Raw genomic sequence first — 20,465 nt, forward strand, 5'->3', positions numbered from 1 at the left:
CCTTATATACACTGCTGTACGTCCAGGCTGTTCAAGCTTGTGTATGTTCTGTCTTTTCTTCTTCTCGTTTAATATTGCATACTCTTCAGTCTTCACAAGCAGTTGTTAATTTGCAGGAGAATCTGCAGCCTGAGGACACAGCTGTTTATTACTGTGTGCGTTACTACTGAGTTTTAATTCTCATACTTTCTCAGTTTTCCTACATGTGTCAATCCCTTTGCAGCCAGTAAATAGCTCAAAATACACCATGAGTTTTAAAAAAATGTAATAAAAGAATCCTCAAATGAGATCAATTTTTTTTATTTAAGTTTATAACAAGTATTCTGATTTCTGGTTATTAATAATCAAATAACATTATTAATCAGTAGAATAACTTGATGGATCTCCTGACAAAGCCCAAGCTCTCTCTGAAGACGAGGAAAAACTCCCCTGACTGATAGGAAGAAGGGAAAGGCAATTCAAAGAGAGATCCCCCTTTCCCTGGATGGCTGGGGAGTTCCAGGACGGAAAATAAAGATTGATGTAAAGTAGCAGTCAAAAGTTTCAACTTTTCACTGCTACTGGGCAATGTGAGTGAAATTTAGAATAGTCCAATTAAATAGCATCAATCTTTTTTCTGTTAAAAGCATTTTGTGTGTGAGTGTGTGTGTGACAGTTCATCTGAACCATCGATGACGCAGGAGGTCCTTCAGTTTCGGCCGTCTTTTGGGGTCCAGGTTGAAACACATTTTCAAGAAATCCTGGCAGTCTGCAATGAAAGAAGAAGAGAGAGATGAAGACAACAGTTCCAGTGATCCAAGTGAAAAGTGAATGTTGAAGTGTGAACTTTTCTTACTTTCAGACAGCCTCTCGCTAATTTCTAAGCTCCCTTCAAGGACATATAGTATATCAAAGAAGGCTCCTGCATGGACTGTTCTATACAACACGGCTCCCAGCTGCCACACTGTGGTGGGTCCAGGCCTATAGTACTCGTGGATCATCCACTCTGGAGGGGAGTAAGCAGGTGTGCCTAAAAACATACACAATTACAATTTCTTTTGTTAGGTTGGCCCTTATTTCAACTCTTGTTCTGATATAAGAATGAAAGCTTACAGTATGTTGGCATTATATGCATTTTTAAGGAGTGAAAAACAAAAAGGCCCAGATTGGTGCATCTGTGAAGAGCAGGAACAAAATATCTTACCAGAAAAAAACGGTGTACCGTGAGCGTTCATTACAAAAGCAGCTCACTCCAAAGTCAATGAGGCGAACACGAGGCACATCGGAGCCGGTCTCAATCAGAATGTTGTCAGTCTTGATGTCCCGGTGAAAGACGTTTTTATCCTCGAGTTCTTTTGCCGCCTCAATCAGTTGTTTTAGAATGACCTGGGAAAGATGATAAATTACGATTAGTCAGTGCATTAACATTTCTGTTATACTCTGTGCTTTGATTCAATGCTGTACAGTATAAGGCTCTTCCAGGAAACTTACCTTGGCTGTCTCCTCTGTTATAGTATCTGCATATTCCTCTATGTATTTATCTAAGTCCACAGCAGGGACAGGTCTCTCCATCACCAGGATCAGCTCCTTGCGCAAATCGAACCAGTCCAGCAAGGACACGGTAGCTGATGATCCTGGTGTTCCAGCTGCAAGTTTGAGCATAGCAGCCACTTCCATGGGGATTTGCTTCCCGTTCTCAGCCTGAAAAATGGCAACAAAGTGGATGATGAGGAACAGACGTTCCACAGCGCAAAGATGTATAATAGATTTTTTGTACGATGTCCAAGTCAAATTTTCCTGTGGGGACAATAAAGTATATTTGATTGATTGATTGATTGAGATTTAAGCATTGCATACTTACCTTTACTTTGCAGGGGACATTCATCTCTGGAATGTGTTTGATAGCGACCTAAAAGACACAACAAACAGGGCATTGGTTAGCATTTAAAGCTCCAGATTTCTACCTCACTAATATTAATTTACATTTCACTCAGTGAACGCAGCCACAGCCTCAAGAATATGAAAATTTAACAATTGTATAAAAATGAACTACCTGTACAGCTGTGATAGAGGTGGAAATTAGATAAACCAAAACAGTTATTTGTTTTGTACGAGGCTGTAAACACATTTATATCCACTGTAAAGTCAGACATTTTAACATGGGACTGTGGGGACTGACACCCTTTTAGAGTCAGCTTCGACTGACCATTTCACAATCATGCAACAAGACACGTGGACATTTTAGCATGAAAAATAAAAACACTGAAAGGACAGAATCTATGCAGTCATGTGCTCTTATATCTGAGAATACCTGAAAATACTTACTGGAAAATTGTCTTCTTTCCTGTAGCCGGCAAACACTGTTCCACACCCTCCTTTTCCAAGCTTGTGCAGCTCCACGTACTTGGCTTTAAATTCACCTGAACAGACAGACACAGATTTTATTTTAGTACAGCTATAACAGAAATTATTCTATCCTGTACCCTAAATATTAATTATATTTTTCACTTTAACATAGAAGCAAAGTTGCTTTCTACTTACAGATTTTTGCAGCCTCTAATTCTTCGGCGCTGCATTTGCTCTCCTCCTGGTCCAGGCTCTTCTGTTTCTTTGCTGGTGATGCTTTTCCATCACCTGTGGCTTTCCTCTTGCACACCTTTTCTTTTGAATCAGTGGAGCTCTCTGAAATTTCAGTGGAAAACATGCACTTATCTTCCTCCTCAACGTGCTCCTCATCATTGAGCACGTGGTCAAAAAGTTTCATTTTCTTTGCTGGTCTAAGACAGTCCTCTTCATCGTCCGAGACCTTCCTTTTTTGTCCTCTGACCATGCATGCGTCTTCAACCCAGTTCATGGAAGGATCACGCAACTGAACGACGCTCCTTACTTCAAATTTGAGCTGCTTTACAAACCTCTTGGGTTTTGGATCTGTAAATGACAACAATACAGTGGTGAGAAAGGGGCTCAACATCAGGACTGGAGGCATTTAGAAGGCATCAAATTCTAAATGAGTATACATTGGTCAAATACATTTTCTACAAGAATAAATTTGTTACACCATTTTACCGAAAAACAGAATGCCTCAGTAACTTCTCTGATTTTTTTTATATATATATATATATATATTTTTAGTGTAAGTAAATTAAATCTGCTTTGTTCCAGTGAGTTCCTGTTGGAACAATCTTCTGCCATTGCAATAGTCCAAACTAGACAGATACAAATATCTGAAACCTAGATGTCCATCTGTACATTTAATCTAATGCTTTCTCAGTAAATGAGCCTACCTTTACTTTTTTCCACGGAGGACGATGCTTGCTCCTCATCATTGAGCACGTGGTGAAAAAGTTTAATTTCCTTTGCTGGTCTAAAACAGCCCTCGTCATCGTCCGAGACCTTCCGTTTTTGTCCTCTGACCATGCAGTCTTCAGCCGAGTTCATGGAAGGATTGGGCAGCTCAGCGATGCCCTTTAAATCAACTTTGATACACTTTTTAAACATCTTGGTTTTTGTATCTCCTGAATCTCGACAATTTCAGAATATCGATTCAAGCTTTTGTCTCTCTGTCTGAGTTTGCAGTTGTACTTAATAGACTCCGGAACCAGAACAAAGAATTCTGCCTCGTTTGATTTTTTGTTACAAGTTTGTGACGTCGTGACATTCTGTCAGTGACTGACTGATGAACTGACGGACTTTAATTTATCCTTTTATTTATTTATTGTTTATTTTTTCTTCCTTTATTTTTTGTTTGTATTATGTTAATGCTCTGAGAATGGTTAATAAAGACTTAAAAAAAAAAAAAAAAAAGACGGACTGACTGCCAGTACAAATTACCATGGTGATGTACCTCAGTAAAAAAATAAGCACCGAGACTATGTTGTAGTAACGCGAGACTTCAACGCGAATCTCGGCAGTATCAAGCAAGGGCGGAAGCCATTGATTGTTAAATATTCTAGTGAATTTAATATTTTTCGCCAGCTTAGTTATAGACAGCTTTAAAGGTTATAAAATTTATATTAGCTAGATAGTCACTAACTGAAGCGCACTGGAGGGCGGCAAGAGTGCGTGGACAGTCTGCAGATATATATTGACGAGTGTTTCGAGCGAGTTTTCATGGGTAAACCAGACAAGACTCCGACTCCCTCCGGCAACAACGGAGCTCCGTTCACCAAGAGCAGTCGCCCTAAAGATTCCCCAGAGGCGGCTTCTCCACATACCAGCGATATAGTGGATATTTTGGACTCCATAGACAAGAAACTGTCCGATTTCGACGCTCCCCTTTCCATTGTGGAAATTCTCCAAAAGGAGTTTCAGACTCTCCGTGAGTCTGTGGAGTTTAGCCAGCAGCAGTTGTCGATCTGGAAAAGTCGTGAAAAATCCCGATCTGGAGACTCCCGTGCTGTCATCCCGGTGGATAAGTTTAACGTGAACGGACAGCTTTACCGTGACCAGAAAACCACGCTATGGCTGTACTGATCTAACAGGTGATCTGTGTACACAACAACGCCTTTTTCCAAATCTTCATCACTCCATTTTTCTACAGGTTCATCACTCAGCATAGCGCATTGTTGTTTTGTTATCATGTTGTTTTTGTTTGTTTTTTACGTTTGTCACTTTGTAATAATGAAAACTGTTTGCACCGTTTCATTTTCTCTCTCACTTTACACACGTTTTCTCTTCTCTTTCTGCACCCAGTAAGTTTGCCATACAGTTCATACAGCACACACACTGTCATATAAGATACACACACACACACACGCGGTCATGCAGGACACGTGCGCGCGCACACAGTCATGCAGGATACGTGCGAGAGCGCGCACGCACACATCTTTAATGAACACACAACACTTCACAAGCTAGTGTAAACATGAGCACACTGAGGTTTCAATGGCGCTTTCCTTTTCAAGTTGTTGCAGGCAGCAGATGACTTTTTTCTTGTAGTTGCTTGTGGGATCACGTCTCAAGACCTCGTAAGTATTGTTGTCACTGAGGAGTGTAGTGATTTTGTTGTGGTGATCAGATGAATTCAGAACAACCGTGCATCTCCCCTTGTCAGCTGGCAGTATGGTGGTGTTTTGATCCTTACTTAGGGCTGTGATGGCCTTCTTCTCTTGAATGGTGAGGCTGGATGGAGGAAGTCTTGCACTGGAGAGGGTGGCTGAACCTTTCATCCTGATCTGTTCTGCTTCAAGTTGAAATAGTTTGTTGTTTCTTATAGCGGTTTCTGTTGCTGTGATGATGTCTACTATGGGAAGCTGTTGTGGGGCTATAGCAAAATTGAGTCCTTTGGCTAGCACATTTTCTTCTGGTTTGGTGAGGACCCTGTCTGATAGGTTCTTCACCCACTTCTCTTGGTTACCATTGCTTATGGTGTCTTCCTGTTTGTTAACAGATGAATGGTATGTCTTGGTTTGAAATTTATGGAGTTGTCTTTCCTTGCCTTTGATGTGTTGTGCGAGCTGGGCTTTGTCCACAAATGTAAAAACTTCTTCTACGATGGTGTGAGGTAAGAGTGATGAGAGTTTCTGCCGAGTCTGGTGGATTTTGTTCTGGAGTGCATCTATGGTGAAGTGGACCTGTGGACCTCTTTCATGCTGGCTAAAATGTATAATTTTCAAACTTATTCAGTGCTTCAAGTAGAACAAAATAATTGCAATGACACATTATGTTACATGTTGCGCCAATGAAAATTGCAGCTGCAGAGTGCTGTGCAGATTGAGGGATTACCACTTTACCCCCATTGATAGCAACAAGGTTCAGATGTTTAACATATTCCCATGCAATTCAATGAATTTCATGAAGACTGTTTTTCCCTCTGTTCCTCTCTTTCATGCTGGCTCACATTATCATAATTTTTAAACCACTGATTTAATTTAATGTATTTAATTATTTACTTTTTATTTTAGGGAAGCACAGTCTCAATTAAATGTCTCAAAATGTGCTCACAACCTTTAAATTAACAGTGTTTAACATCACTTCAACAACTGAAGCACCACTTATGTAATATGACTGATTAAGTGAAACGTTTTTTGCCTTTCTCATATACTGAGCTTTGGCACTGAATTCTCTATAGAGAAAAAAGATAATAGACATTGTTAAAATTTATGAATTTTACCTCTTTTCAGCATGCTGAAACACTATCAGTGTCTTTAGTGTTCAAACTGAATGCACATTCAATCAGGTTGCAATATTATAACACACTCTTTGCAAAACTGTCAACACAACTCACAGCTTTATGTCATGGTTTGGCTGTGCGGTGGAAGGGTAGGACCCAAATGCAGGACGCGTGACAAGGAGCTAAACTTTAACAGCTTTATTGTGCTGATGCTAACAGTGACAAATAAACAAAAATGACAGAAGACAAAAACTGAGGGCTTAAATACACAGCAGGTAATCAGGGCAAGAGGAAACAGCAGGGCACAACAGGTGAAGCAAATGAAACTAATAACATAGGGGAAGCAAAACTAAATAAAAAAACACAGGGAACACAAGACTGGCAAAATAAAACAGGAAGTGACTAACCAAGGTACACGCAGACTACATACGGGGGACTGGCACACAGACAAGGGACAGAGACGCAGACTAGTCACAACACTAGGAAAAACAACATGAAAACACAGGAGGTCAGGGTCAAGACAAAATGACAAAACAGACAAGACTGGGGAGACAGGGACAAACGGAACAAAAGTATCAAAACAAACTGGGAAATAACAAAACTCAGGGAAAATAAAACTAAACACAAAACGCTGGGCAGACGGCCCAGGACCATGACACTTTACACTTAGCAATCATTTCTGTGCTGTGTTTGCTTCTAAATACTCACCATCCATGAAATACTCATCCAGGCTGACAAGTTTTTATTGGAAACTGTTTTGCCTTGAACACAGAATAAGTGAAAGCAGCAGTGTTTTTTGCTTGTTTGGTTGTTTGCTTGCTTGTTTTTATTATACTGTTTGTTAGAATGATGTCTTGCATGTAATTTAACAATAAAAGTAAACCTTTTTAAAAAAAAAAAAAAAAAAATCTTTGTGCACGCAAGACCTGTGACATGCTTTGCTGGCTCAGGACAAGATGAGTATTTTGCCAAAGTACCTTAAATTATCAGGAATAGTACTTAAGAAATTACAAATAAGAAGTAATCACATTAGGACAGCTGCTACAATATAAGACTCTGTATGTTACCAATGGTAGTGATGACTAAGGGAAGAAGTTTTTGTATGACTCTCCTATTACTTCCTCTTACTGTGTGTCACATCGGGCACAGTAATAAACTGCTGTGTGCAGTCTTCAGACTGCTCATCTGTAGGTAGACTTTACTGCTGGAGTCGTCTCTGGAGATGGTGAATCTACCCTGGAATGACTGGGAGTAAAAGATAGGAGAACTGTAAGTGCTGATATAAGCAATCCACTCCAGCCCTTTTCCAGGAGCCTGTCTGACCCAAACCATCCTGTAGCCGCTGAATGTAGCCGCTTTTGACTGGGGTCTCCCAGTCAAAAGCTAAATTTATCCCTGATCAGGTCTTTTTGGAAACATCTAACCTGATGTTGTGTGCAGGTAGTGAAGGTGCAGGTGTCCAGGTGACTTCTGTTCCAGCCTCTCTGGTGCCCTACAGTCTGTCTTTCTCTGCCCGAGTGTCCTCTCCTCGTCCAGTCTATAAAGTAGAGTCCAACTGTTCCCTGGACCCTCTCCAGTACCTCAGCACTGATCAAACCCAGGCCACGGTAGGTAGAGAGCTGATGTGTCTGCTGTGTGTGGTTGTTACTGATTACTGAGAACTAAATATGAATGTGTTTGTGGTCTGCAGGTCAAGTTGGCTGCAGGACACAAGTTTGACAGAGATGTTGAACTGCTGATTTATTACAAAGATGCCCACCAGCCCACTGCTGTGGTGGAGGCAGGACAGGCCTCTGCTGAGGCAGGTCAGTGAAAACTCATGAAGTTAGTAATTTGGATTAAAAAGGTCCATGATCATCCTCCTTCAGTGAGCTACATGTATTTGAATATATTGTAGATTCACATAATTTTTCTGTCCCTCTTCTTTTTCAGGCATTCTGATGGGTGATCCAGTGGTGATGGTGAGTCTGTACCCTGAGTTCCCCCAGTCTGTGATGTCTTCATTGGCTTCATGTGGAGAGTTTGTGTTCCTAATGGATCGATCTGGAAGTATGAGTAATACTCGCATCCGCAGTGCCAGGGTATCCATAATAATTTATTACAATCATAAAGTCTTTCAGTGTCCCTCTCACACAGTGGTCTCACCATGTTTTCCCTCTTCTCTTAAGGATACTCTGCTGCTCCTGTTGAAGAGTTTACCAATGGGCTGCTATTTCAACATTTACAGTTTTGGGTCCAGATATGAACACATCTTCCCGTAAGTCTCTCCCTCATATCAGTCAGCTCAAGAAAGTCTCCGCTGTCTTTGGTAAATTATCTGCATGTGTGTTTTGGTGCATGTTTGTGTGATGGCAGTAAGAGTGTGGAGTACAGCCAGCAGACCATGAAGGAGGCTCTGAAGAAAGTTGAGCAGATGGAGGCTAATCTGGGAGGAACGGAGATCCTGCAGCCCCTCAAACATATTTACAGCCAGCCCTGCATTCCCAATCAGCCTAGACAGGTAACACATTCACTTCTGCTCATCCTTTTCAGGGTCACAGGGGGGTTCGAGCCCATCCATGCTGCTATAGGGCGAGAGGCAGTGTACACCCTGTACAGGTCGCCAGCTTATCTTAGGGCTAACACTAAATTAAAACCACCTAAAAGGATAAAAACGATGACGAAATTGACACTTTCGTCTTGAGGAAAGTGTCAATTAATTTTGCAAGAGCCATCATCTGTCAGTGAAGCTGATCTTAGATCAGATTAAAAATGGTTAAACTGGGAACATTGAAGTCCTTTCTCTGTAAATCTCATTACTCTTTTTAATCTAGTAATGGCAGAAATAATGAAATTCTCAGGTTAAAAAAAATGAACAAAGTGAGGCTGCTATTCCATCAATAGGTTACATTTTTACTGAATTCTTATTTAAAAATTAAATGTTCATAAATCAAACTGTCATAAACTGCAGCAAAAACAGTTTTTATTAAATAAAAACTGACCTCAGGGCAGCTCCGTCCCCGGGGTCTGCTGCTGTCTCAGTCTCTAACACACAGGTCGGTCAGTAAACTCAGTCTGAGCTGTTTCTCCACATTTTTATCTTCACTTTCTGTCTCCTGCACTTTTGCCCATCAGACTGCAGTTGAATAATGAGATTTTATAAATGTAAAAATGTGAAATTAGGATTCAGCTTCATCTGATGGAGATTCAAGTTGTGTAAATGATGACAGCAGACATTATAAAATAAATGACAAACTTTCATTCTGTCTATGATGATGGCAGAGTGGGTCAGGCTGATTAAAGTGACTCGTCACACTGACACGTGCGATCCTCCATCCATCGGTTTAAAAAGGAGGCTCGGCTCTTTATTTACCCGTTGCCATGGTGAATCCTGGTATCAGAGCTCCAATGATGATGGCTTTCTTTCCTCCCTCACGCACGAGCTAACTCAGGGTGATCATACTCAGAGATGATTGAACCAACTCTGATCAGCCGTTCAGGAACGGGAAACTCAGAGTTGTTGATCTCAGAGTTGGTCAACTCAGAGTATGTTTTTAAATTCAGTTTGTTGAAAATGAAGTGACGAATCATTTATTAACCACTGTTATTACTGTATTTGATTTTTTAGATGAGCATATATTTAGTGTATTTATTGTATTTATCCTTGACCTCATACTAATGTGTGTATATATCTGTATTTTATCCCTGATCAGGTCTTTTTGGAAATTCATCCGGTAAGTAAAATAAATAAATAAATGAACAGCAACAACTATGGTATTTGTAAAGATGTTAAGTAGAGCTGCAGAGTCAGAGTATTGCTTATGATGGTCCTGCAGTACAAATTTTAAAGAAAAAAATTAAATGAGGGAAATATGGTAACACACAAAACAAAAACATCTTCAAGGTGAGCATCATGAAGGCAAACTAATTGGAGCTCAAATTAGTCTAATTTAATCTATTTTTTTAAACTGCTCTTTGTGAATCACAGTAAGAAGTCTAGCTGATACTGTTTGTTGTAGATATTATTGTAATGTATTTCTCTCCCATCCTTTTAATCTGAAAATCCCTTGTAGGTTGCTCAGCTCCAGTGACTGGTGGGTAAAAAACTGTGTATGGTTTTGATTAATAGAGTAAATGTATGTAAATACAGAATAAGCCAACACGTTTCCATGGTGTACCTAGTACTGTACATTTTAAAAGAGTTTCTAGAGTAGAGTTTTTACAACTTTATGACATTTTGATTTAAGATTTTAAGATTAAGATAGTGTTTATTTGTCACATGCACAGTTATACACAGTACAATGCACAGTGAAATGTATTTTGTACCTGCAACCATATATACACACACATATAAATAAGAAGAATAAAAATAGGTAATTCACACTATACACTATACTCTATATACTATACACTATACACACTTTTACATGGAATTATAGAATATTATAATATTAACATTGTGCAATAATGGTCCAGTTAGGGCTCAGAGTTGAGCAGACGGATGGCTTGTGGGTTAAAAACTCTTCTTCAACCTTTCAGTCTTAGTCCTCAGGCAGCGGTAACGCCGGCCTGATGGGAGCAGGGAGAAGAGAGAGTGTCCGGGGTGGCTGGGCTGTTTTAGGATCTTCATGGCCCTCAGCCTGCACTGCTTGGTGTAAATGTCCTGCAGGTTGGGGAGGGTGGTTCTGATGGTCCGTTCAGCTGAACGAACCACCCTTTTTAGGGCCATGAAGTCCTGCTTGGTGCAGTTTCCCATCCAGGTGGTGATGCTCCCACGCATGATGCTCTCGATGGTGCAGGTGTAAAAGTTCCTGAGCACCTTGAGTGGGAGCTTGAAGTCTCTCAGCTGCCTGAGGAGGTAGAGACGCTGTCTGGCCTTCTTCACAGTGATGTTAATGTGATGAGTCCAGGACAGGTCCTGTGAGATGGTCACTCCCAGGTATTTGAAAGTGTCCACTCTTTCCACCTCAGCACCACTGATGACAAGTGGATGGTAGTCCCTCTGCTGCTTCCTGCTGAAGTCCACAATCAGTTCCTTCGTTTTGCTGACGTTGAGCAGAAGGTGGTTCTCCTGGCACCAGTTCTCCAGGCGGGAGACCTCTCTCCTGTAGGCTGTCTCCTCATTGTGAGAGATTAGTCCCACAACAGCAGTGTCGTCAGCAAACTTGATGATGACATTGGACTCTGACGTGGCCTCGCAGTCATGGGTGTACAGTGAGTACAGCAGAGGGCTGAGCACACAGCCCTGGGGGATCCGGTGTTGAGGGTGAGGGAGGATGAGGTGAGGTGAGGTGACCCACTCGTACCACCTGTGGTCTGCTGGTCAGGAAGCTGTGAACCCACCTGCACAGGGATGGGCCCAGGCCCAGGTCCAGCAGCTTAGAGACCAGCCTGGAGGGAACTATGGTGTTGAATGCTGAGCTGTAATCTACAAACAGCACTCTCACATAGTTCCCCTTACCGGAGTCTATGTGCGAAAGGGTCTTGTGGGGGAGGAAGGATATGGCGTCATCTGTGGATCTGTCTGGCCGGTATGCAAACTGTAGTGGGTCGAGGGTGGTGGGCAGTGAGGAGGTGATGAATGTCTTGATGAGTCCCTCAAAACACTTCATCACCACAGAGGTGAGTGCTATGGGCCTGAAGTCATTGGGGCTGCTGGGGTGTGGTTTCTTTGGGACAGGGACTATGATGGACTTTTTAAAGCAGGTGGGAATCACACACAGTTTCAGTGAGAGGTTGAATATCAGTGTAAACACAGGTGCCAGCTGGTCAGCGCAGGTCTTAAGGACACGTCCACTAATTAGTAGAAACATCAGAAACCAATTAATTTTTGTTTTATTAAATAATTCTTGAGCGTTGACTTCATACCAATATGTATGTATATATGTATCTCTTCTATCCCTGACTTGGTTTTGGTGCATGTGTCTCCTGTAAGTAAAAAAATAAATAAATACTGAAAAAGCAACAACTACAGTATTTGTAAATATGTTCAATAGTCCTACACGGGCAGAGTATTCCTGATGATGTTCTTGCTTTGTCATTTTTAACCCATAAGAGCCCACACACCCTTTTCTTTTGAGGAAAATCTACACAGAATTTCAAAAACTAAACTACAAACTTATTCAAGGAAATTTCCTTGACATGTGACACATGTGACAACGGTGTCACTGTGGGTTCCTATAGGTTCAAGATGGAAAAAACAAGAGAAATGAGAAAACATACAAGACAAAAACATCTTCAAAGCCAGCAACATCACAGCAAATGAATTTAACCTCATAATCTGATCTCAAATCAGTCTGATACTGTTTGCTGCAGATACTATTGTAATGTAATTTATGTCAAAAAAAAGTGAATTGTTACTACACAAAAAAGCAAACAAACCAAGAAAATGTAAGAAATGAGAAAACATATCAAACAGAAAGATCTTTTAAATTTGACCTCAAATCAATTTGCCTTGATGCTTTGCACACATGCGGCATCATCTTCTTCAGGAGGTCATTGCCTGGAATGTTTTTTTAATTTTTAATTTAACACGTGTGTCTTGTCAAAGTTAAGATGTGGAATTTCTGGTTTGAAACCATCAGTTATGACGTGCTGGGTTAGTGCTGATATACAAGTAGCCCCGTTCCACCTTTCATTAATCTATTTTATGGCAGGGACCACTTAACTAAATAAAAACAAACAATAATTGATTAATACTGTAAAAACATGACATGAAGTTTCTTCATATATTACAAAAACCATCAAGCGCTGTGAAAGAACCGGTTCTAACGAGCTGTAGAAGGACCAGGAGAGGAACTCATTGGTGACACTGTGGAACATTTATCCACAGTGTGCACAGTGTTGATATGCTGAACATGAAAGTGATGAATCGTTTATTGTTAGTCACTCTTAGTTATATATTTAATTTGTTGATAATCATTTGGAGGTGCCTTTGAAGAAGAAGAAGAAGAAACAGCCTTTATTGTCCCACAGAGGGGAAATTTGGGTGTAACAGCAGCCGCAGTTATTTTAAATATAAATAAAAATATAATAATTTACACTATTAAGAAAAGAATATATATATATATAAAATCAACAAACAAGATTAACCTTAATACTACTAATAATAACACTATATACAATGTACATGATGTGCCTGTGTGTTGAACCTTAACAGGCCGGACTATTTACAGTATATTATATATTATCCTACATTGTGTAGGCTATTGTGGTTTTTGTTGGGAGCAGTGATGGTTATAAAGTCTTACAGCCGCTGGGAGGAAGGATCTGCGGTAACGCTCCTTTGTGCATTTAGGATGCAGCAGTCTGTCACTGAAGGAGCTCTCCAGCTCAGCAACAGTTTCATGCTTGGGATGGGAGACCTTGTCCATCAGTGATGTTATTTTGGTCAGAGTCCTTCTGTCTCCCACCACCTGCACTAAGTCGAGAGGACATCCTAGGACAGAGCTGGCTTTCCTGATGAGCTTGTCTATCCGCTTCCTCTCAGCTGTAGACAAGCTGCTGCTCCAACATACTGCTGCATAGAAGATGGCTGATGCCACCACAGAGTCATAGAAGGTCTTCAGGAGTGTCCCCTGCACTCCAAAAGACCTCAGCCTTCTCAGCAGGTAGAGTCTGCTCTAACCCTTCCTGTAGAGCGCATCAGTGTTATGAGTCCAGTCCAGTTTATTGTTTAGGTGAACACCCAGGTACTTATAAGAGTCCACTATCTCAATGTCCACTCCCTGGATGTTCACCGGTGTCCGTGTGGTGGGTCTGCGCCTGCGGAAATCCACCACCAGCTCCTTGGTTTTAGCGGCGTTGATCAGGAGGGGGTTCCGCTGGCACCAGTCCACAAAGTCCTGAGTCCACTGTCTGTACTCTGAGTCATCCTCACCTGTGATGAGGCCAACTATGGCAGAGTCGTCAGAGAACTTCTGCAGATGGCAGCGTGGGGAGTTGATGGAGAAGTCTGCAGTGTAGAGGGTGAAGAGGAACGGTGCCAGCACAGTTCCCTGTGGGGCCCCCGTACTGCAGACCAGCCTGTCAGAGACACAGCCCTGTGTCCTCACGTACTGTGGGCGGTCAGTGAGGTAGTCCAGTATCCACTCGGAGATGTGGTGGTCCACTCCTGACAGTTCCAGCTTGTCGCTCAGAAGTCCTGGCTGGATGGTGTTAAAAGCACTGGAGAAATCAAAGAACATGATCCTCACAGTGCTTCCAGGCTTCTCCAGGTGGGTCAGAGCTCGGTGCAGGAGGTAGATGATGGCGTCATCCACCCCGATGCCAGGCCGGTAGGCGAACTGCAGCGGGTCCAACGAAGACGACACCATGAGGCGTAGATGGTTGAGGACCAGCCTCTCGAGGATCTTCATTAGATGCGATGTCAGGGCTACCGGCCTGTAGCTGCTAAGATCCTTTGGATGTTTGGTCTTTGGTACCGGTACCACACAGGAGGTCTTCCACAGTTGTGGTACTTTCCCCAGCTTCAAGCTCAGGTTGAACATGTATCCCATGATGCCACACAGCTGATCTGCGCAGCACCTCAGGAGCCTGGAGCTGATGCCGTCTGGACCAGCAGCCTTTCGCACCTTGATCTTACGTAGCTCCTTCCTCACATGATGAGTTGAGAGGGACAAGATGGAGGTGGGGGATGGGGGTTGTGAGATGGAGTCCTCAGAAGTGAAGGGGGTGGGTGATGGCTGAGAGCTGAGAGGTGTGAGGTCCCAAGAAGAAGAAAGGTTGGCAGTCATTAAAGATGGTGGGGCTGACAGCAGGGGGGACTGGGCTGGGGGAGGGGTGGGTGGCTGGTCAAACCTGTTAAAGAACTGTTTCAGGTTGTTCACCCACTCTAAGTCTCCCACAACCCTAGGGCTTGGTTTGTGGCCTGAAATTGAGTTCAAACTCCTCCAAACCCCACTGATGTTGCTCTGCTGTAGCTGGTCCTCCATCTTCTTCCTGTAGATGTTTTTTCCATCCCTGATTTTCCTTCTCAGATCCTTCTGCACGGCTCTCAGCTCCTCCTTATTTCCTGATCTAAAGGCTCTCTTCTTCTCCTTCAGGAGAGCCTTTATTTCAGAGTTGATCCAGGGTTTGTTGTTTGAAAAACACCGTACCCTCCTGGTGGGCACAGTGTTTTCCACGCAGAAATTGATGTAATCAGTGATGCAGTCCGTGATGCTGTCGATGTCCTCCCCATGAGGGGCACAAAGCTCTTCCCACACAGTGGAGCTAAAGCAGTCTCTCAGAGCTTCTTCAGTCTCCTCAGACCATTTCTTCACTGTGTGTGTCACAACTGGTTCTCTGTGTACCAAGGGTTTGTACACAGGCTGGAGATGAACCAGGTTGTGATCTGAGCCCCCAGGGGAGGCAGAGGTGATGAGCTGTATGCCTCCTTGATGTTGGCATACAGTAGATCCAGTGTGTTGGTATTCCTGGTGTGGCAGGTGACATACTGGGTGAAGGTGGGGAGAGTGGAGGACAGGGAGACGTGGTTAAAGTCCCCTGAGATCAGAAAGAGGGCCTGTGGGTGCTGTGTTTGGAGTCTGCTGGTAGTAGCATGGAGGACATCGCAGGCTGCAGCAGCGTTAGCAGAGGGCGGCACATACACAGTTATCACAATAACATGTGAAAACTCCCGAGGAAGATAGTGCGGTCTCATACTAACAGCGAGCAGTTCAATGTCCTTACTGCAGAGCGTCTCTTTGATGGTTAGATGTCTGGAGTTGCACCATCTATCGTTCACAAACACAGCCAGACCCCCGCCCCTCTTCTTACCACTCTCCTTGGTTCTGTCGGCACGGATCAAATGAAAGCCGTCCATGTTTATGTGTGAGTCCGGGGTTAGCTCGGTTAGCCACGTCTCCGTCAGGCACATGAGGCTACTCTCCCGGTAGCTCCTTTGATGTCGCGTTAGCGCCGCCAGCTCGTCCACTTTGTTGGGAAGAGATCTCACGTTTCCCATGATGATGGACGGGATGACGGGCCTGTACCTTCTCCCCTGGCAACGACGACCTATGCCCGCACGTCTCCCGCGTCTCTTCCTTCTCAGTTCCCGGGGAATATCAAGTCGTTCTGCAGGAGTAGGCACAGCGGAGCTCCCGATGGAGATCAGCTGGTCCCTAGAGTAAACAATAGGAGCGTGGCCCCTCTCGCAGTCTCCAAACATAAACACCATAAAAAGGGTAAAAAACAAAAACAAAGTTTTCCAGAAAAAAGTCCGCTCCATCATGAGGAAAAAGAGCAGAAGATACAGAAACACAAAAACACATCTAATACTAAACAAAATGAGAAAAAACACGGAATGAGTGCGGAGCTGCTGAAACTGGCTGCCTGCTCGCGTGGCGCCGGAAGAGATGAATTGGGACAGCCTTAAAATGTGGCCTTAGAAGAACGCAGTCCCTGAATTGGGACACATCCTTTTGCACGCTATTAGCAATAACAGCACAAGCAGGAGTGGTCCACAGACCGGATGTACCACATCAGAATCAGAATCAGAATCAGAATCTTTATTGTCATTGTACACAGAAGTTGCACAACGAAATTTAAAATGCATTCCTTTCTAGGTGCCTCAGACAATAAATAATAAAATAATAAAAATATGAGTGATAAAAATGATTACTAAAATACAGTGCACAATAGTAAATTAAGACGAATCTAGCCCCAATACACACACCAACGCACGCACACAGTCAGCACTACCACCCCACATCACTGTCCAAACCACACAGAGTTCAGTTCAATGATAGCCCTGGCATAAAAGCTGTTCCTCAGTCTGTTTGTTCTGGCCTTCATTGTCCTGAAACGTCTGCCTGATGGCAGTAGCTGAAACAAGGAGTGTCCAGGGTGTGAGGGGTCCTGGAGGATATTCTGTGCCCTCCTCTGGCAGCGGGCATTGAACAGTTCCTGGAGGGAGGGCAGGGGACAGCCTATGATCTTTTGAGCCGTGTTGATGATTCGCTGGAGTGTTTTCCTGTCTGCTGCTGTGCAGCTGTTGAACCACACGCACAGACAGTAGGTCAGGATGCTCTCTACAGAGCAACGGTAGAAGGACACCAGCAGATTCTGGGTCAGATGGTTGCTCCTAAGAACCCTCAGGAAATGCAGTCTCTGTTGGGCCTTCCTGACAATGCTGGTCGTATTGATACTCCAGGTCAAATCATCCTGCAGATGTACTCCCAGGAACCTAAAATCTGAAACCAGCTCCACTTCATCCCCCTCGATGAACAGAGGTTGAATGACATGTGTTGTCCTCCTAAAGTCTACTACCATCTCCTTTGTCTTAGTGGTGTTCAGGATCAAGTTATTCTCACTGCACCACCTTGACAGCCGCTGCACCTCGTCCCGGTATGCTGACTCATCCCCGCCTGATATGAGCCCCACCACAGTGGTGTCATCCGCAAACTTAATGATGCAGTTACTGGCATGTATGGAGGTGCAGTCATGTGTGTAGAGGGTGAAGAGTAGGGGACTCAGCACACAGCCCTGTGGAGAGCCGGTGCTGAGGCTGATGGCTGAAGAGAGGTGGGGACCTACTCTTACCCTCTGGGAACGGTCTGTCAGGAAGTCCTTGATCCAAAGACAGGTGGAGCGTGGTATCCCCAGATCTGACAGTTTAGTCACCAGTCTGCCAGGAAGGATGGTGTTAAACGCCGAGCTGAAGTCCACAAAGAGCAGCCGAGCGTAGTTCCCCCCTGCTCCAGGTGAGAGAAGGCAGAGTGGAGGGCCGTGGCAATGGCGTCCTCTGTGGACCGGTTGGCTCTGTAGGCAAACTGGTGGGGGTCTAGTCTGGGAGAGAGACTGGAGATGACGTGAGCCCGGACAAGCTTTTCAAAGCACTTCATAACAATTGGTGTGAGTGCTACTGGCCTGTAGTCATTCAAACCTCTGATAGTGTTCTTCTTGGGGATGGGGACGATAATGGAGGACTTCAGGCAGGAAGGGACAGCAGCCTGGCTCAGGGACTGGTTAAAAATGCTGGTAAAAATACCAGCCAGCTGAGCCGCACAGACCTTCAGTATCCGTCCAGAGACACCATCGGGCCCCACAGCTTTCCTGGGGTTCACAGTTTCCAGCATACGCCTCACCTCTTGCTCTTGCAGCCTGAGGATGCTGCTGCTGCCTGCTGAGGGATGTTGGATGGCTGTCTCTGATTGCTGTACCTCAAAGCGTGCAAAGAAGCTGTTCAGCTCCTCTGCCAGATTGATGTTACGCTGATCAACTAACAGGCTGGGTTTGTAGTTCAAAATATGCCGAACCCCTTGCCACACCTGCCTGAAGTCGTGGCTCTGGAAACAGTCCTCTGTACAAACAGTACTTTGTACACTGACTCCATCTGACAACAGAGCTCTCTGCAGATAGACGGGCCATGCCCCGGAAATCAGTGCACAGGCTCAGTAACACTTCCAGTGATTGTTGTCTGTGAACTTTTGACAAGACTCACTTGTTAATTAAATTAAAAAACAGTCTTGGAAATGACCTTTTGAAACTGGTGAAGATACCTTTGGTGTAAAAATCATAAAGGCAACATGAAGACATGTTATGCTGGAGTGATTTATACACTGATCTATCTGGTAGTTGTTGTACGTCTCCTCATCTAGCACCATAAAGTGGTCATTTTAACTTTGATTTTCCAGACCCTGTGCCCAGGCCGCCACCCAGAGACCCTTTGCTGCAGTTAGTCTCCCTCCAACAGGCGTCTGGCTGCTGGCTGCTTGATCCAGCTCTGGCTGCTGCGCTGGGAAAGACCATCGAGGAGGTGGAAAAGTCAAAGCCTGCAATGGTGGGGTTTTGTCAGTTTCAGTCACAATAGAAAAGAGTTATTATAAAACAAATTTCACAGCACTTAATGTAACTATTCATGTATAACGTGATAGAAACAAAAAATGTAAAAACAAAACAAATGAAAATAAAGTCAGTAGAAGCAGAAAAAAGTATTTTCCTCACCTATTTTCCTCAACTGTTCTTGGGAAAGTGTTTCAGTGTCTTACTTTAGAGCAGGGGTGCCCAAACTCCTGGCCCACGGGCCGCATCAGGCCCCGCCCCTACCTCCGGTCCGCGTATTGATGTCAAAAATAACATACAATTTGACCCTTTAAGTTACTTTTTTTATTTTTACATTTTGCTTAACCCCCTTAATTGGAGGGGAAGGCGAAATGTCAAAAAAGTAACTTAAAGGATCAAATTGTACGTTATTTTTGACATCAATTTGTAGACTGGAAGTAGGGGCGGGGCCAGAAGCGGTCGGCGTGCCAAGTTTGGGTAATCCTGCTCTAGAGGGAGTTTGTGATTCACGCACGTGTGCGTGTGTGTGTGTTCTGCCTGTTTCATTTCATTGTCTTTTGTTTTTTGATGAATTAGGCCAACAGCGAAGTGTGGGCCACCATTTTGGCTCTGATCTGGCTTCATGGCTTCAAGATGGACACAAAGGACAAGTGGGAGCTTCTGGCTATGAAGGCTACCTCATGGGTCCGTGCTCAGAACGGTAATAACCATGTAAATAACTGAAAAACACTTTGTTATGGCTACAGCTGCTTTTCTGCATTCATTGTTTTAATAATTGTTTGTTTTCTGTGTTTTTAGCAGTGTGTGTGACAGAGTGTGTGGAAGCTGGAAATCTGCTGTTGGGTTGCTCCGGGGCTCTGAGGGATTTCTTAATTATTATCTGGAAAAAGGCATGATCTATTTTGAAACAAAATGTCATTTCAAGCCATGTCTTTTAGATTAAAAAGGAATTTTAATTAAGTTTGGTCTGATGGTTTTAATTATTTCATATTTTCATTTAATTCACTTCAATTAAACACAAAGATATGTTTTTTTATTTTCATTTTGAAAAAGAAGAAGAAAAACTTGATTCTGACATGGGGGCTCAAATTGCAGTAAATACCGTATTTTTCGGACTATACGTCGCTCCGGAGTATAGGTCGCACCAGCCAAAAAATGCATAATAAAGAAGAAAAAAACATATATAGGTCGCACCGGACTATAAGTCGCACTTTTTTTGGGGGGGTGGGGGGGGGGGTGATAGAATCCGAGACTCAGAGCACAAATTCCATCTTGAACGGCAATTTAAAATAATAATGGATTAAAGAACAGGACGAACACGGTTACACCTACGTTATGCTAACGTAGCACATTCAGCTACATGACGCACAACGAACACGTGTTCGGTATTGTAACGTTGTAAACACACTTCCAAAGTCGGCGATATTCACAACAAAGGTCGTCTTTATTAACAGAAAAACGGCTGCTGTAGGCCACAGCCACGCCAACCACAACTACAACAGCTGAACAGCAACACACACACAGGCAAGCTCTCGGTCTTTTTCTCTCTCTCCATGCTGCCTTCACGAACCTCCCGAACAGTCCGAAATCCCACAACATCAACACGCTCTCTAACTAAGAGAATCGCTAC

The 20,465-nt window shown here is 43.4% G+C and overlaps 2 protein-coding genes across 3 annotated transcripts; one reads left to right on the forward strand and one right to left on the reverse strand.

Annotated features, from left to right (window-relative positions):
• Window positions 1-284: 284 nt before the first annotated feature.
• Window positions 285-3,551, reverse strand: LOC115791284 (serine/threonine-protein kinase shk1/pak1-like). Of its 2 annotated transcripts, XR_004020858.1 has the most exons (7): window positions 3,264-3,551; window positions 2,521-2,907; window positions 2,305-2,399; window positions 1,841-1,888; window positions 1,471-1,680; window positions 836-1,365; window positions 285-748 (listed from the first exon to the last, which is right to left on the reverse strand). XR_004020858.1 is itself a non-coding variant. In XM_030745481.1 (6 exons), the coding sequence occupies exons 1-6, from the start codon at window positions 3,475-3,477 to the stop codon at window positions 1,180-1,182; spliced, it is 1,140 nt and encodes a 379-aa protein (XP_030601341.1). In that variant the 5' UTR covers window positions 3,478-3,551; the 3' UTR covers window positions 285-1,179. The 2 variants fall into 2 exon arrangements, 1 of the variants encoding a protein (XP_030601341.1); XM_030745481.1 differs by having other exon boundaries at window positions 285-1,365.
• Window positions 3,552-7,503: 3,952 nt separating this feature from the next.
• LOC115791286 (von Willebrand factor A domain-containing protein 5A-like) lies at window positions 7,504-19,775 on the forward strand. Its single transcript, XM_030745485.1, has 9 exons — window positions 7,504-7,698; window positions 7,782-7,896; window positions 8,024-8,172; window positions 8,260-8,348; window positions 8,447-8,591; window positions 9,784-9,804; window positions 18,688-18,833; window positions 19,412-19,535; window positions 19,634-19,775. The coding sequence occupies exons 1-7, from the start codon at window positions 7,519-7,521 to the stop codon at window positions 18,730-18,732; spliced, it is 744 nt and encodes a 247-aa protein (XP_030601345.1). The 5' UTR covers window positions 7,504-7,518; the 3' UTR covers window positions 18,733-18,833; window positions 19,412-19,535; window positions 19,634-19,775.
• Window positions 19,776-20,465: the final 690 nt, after the last annotated feature.

Source organism: Archocentrus centrarchus, chromosome 13 (genome assembly GCF_007364275.1).
Source record: "Archocentrus centrarchus isolate MPI-CPG fArcCen1 chromosome 13, fArcCen1, whole genome shotgun sequence".
Classification (NCBI taxonomy): Eukaryota; Metazoa; Chordata; class Actinopteri; order Cichliformes; family Cichlidae; genus Archocentrus; species Archocentrus centrarchus.

What these genes read in the sequence shown, in the direction of transcription:
- LOC115791284 (XM_030745481.1), bottom strand. Translation starts at nt 3,477, where the DNA reads ATGTTTAAAAAGTGTATCAAAGTTGATTTAAAGGGCATCGCTGAGCTG. An exon ending in CTCCGTGGAAAAAAGTAAAG is followed by an intron (nt 2,908 to 3,263) that starts GTAGGCTCATTT and finishes TGTCATTTACAG; the next exon opens with ATCCAAAACCCAAGAGGTTT. An exon ending in ATTAGAGGCTGCAAAAATCT is followed by an intron (nt 2,400 to 2,520) that starts GTAAGTAGAAAG and finishes CTGTCTGTTCAG; the next exon opens with GTGAATTTAAAGCCAAGTAC.
- LOC115791286 (XM_030745485.1), top strand. Translation starts at nt 7,519, where the DNA reads ATGTTGTGTGCAGGTAGTGAAGGTGCAGGTGTCCAGGTGACTTCTGTT. An exon ending in ACAGGCCTCTGCTGAGGCAG is followed by an intron (nt 7,897 to 8,023) that starts GTCAGTGAAAAC and finishes CTTCTTTTTCAG; the next exon opens with GCATTCTGATGGGTGATCCA. An exon ending in TCTTTTTGGAAATTCATCCG is followed by an intron (nt 9,805 to 18,687) that starts GTAAGTAAAATA and finishes TTGATTTTCCAG; the next exon opens with ACCCTGTGCCCAGGCCGCCA.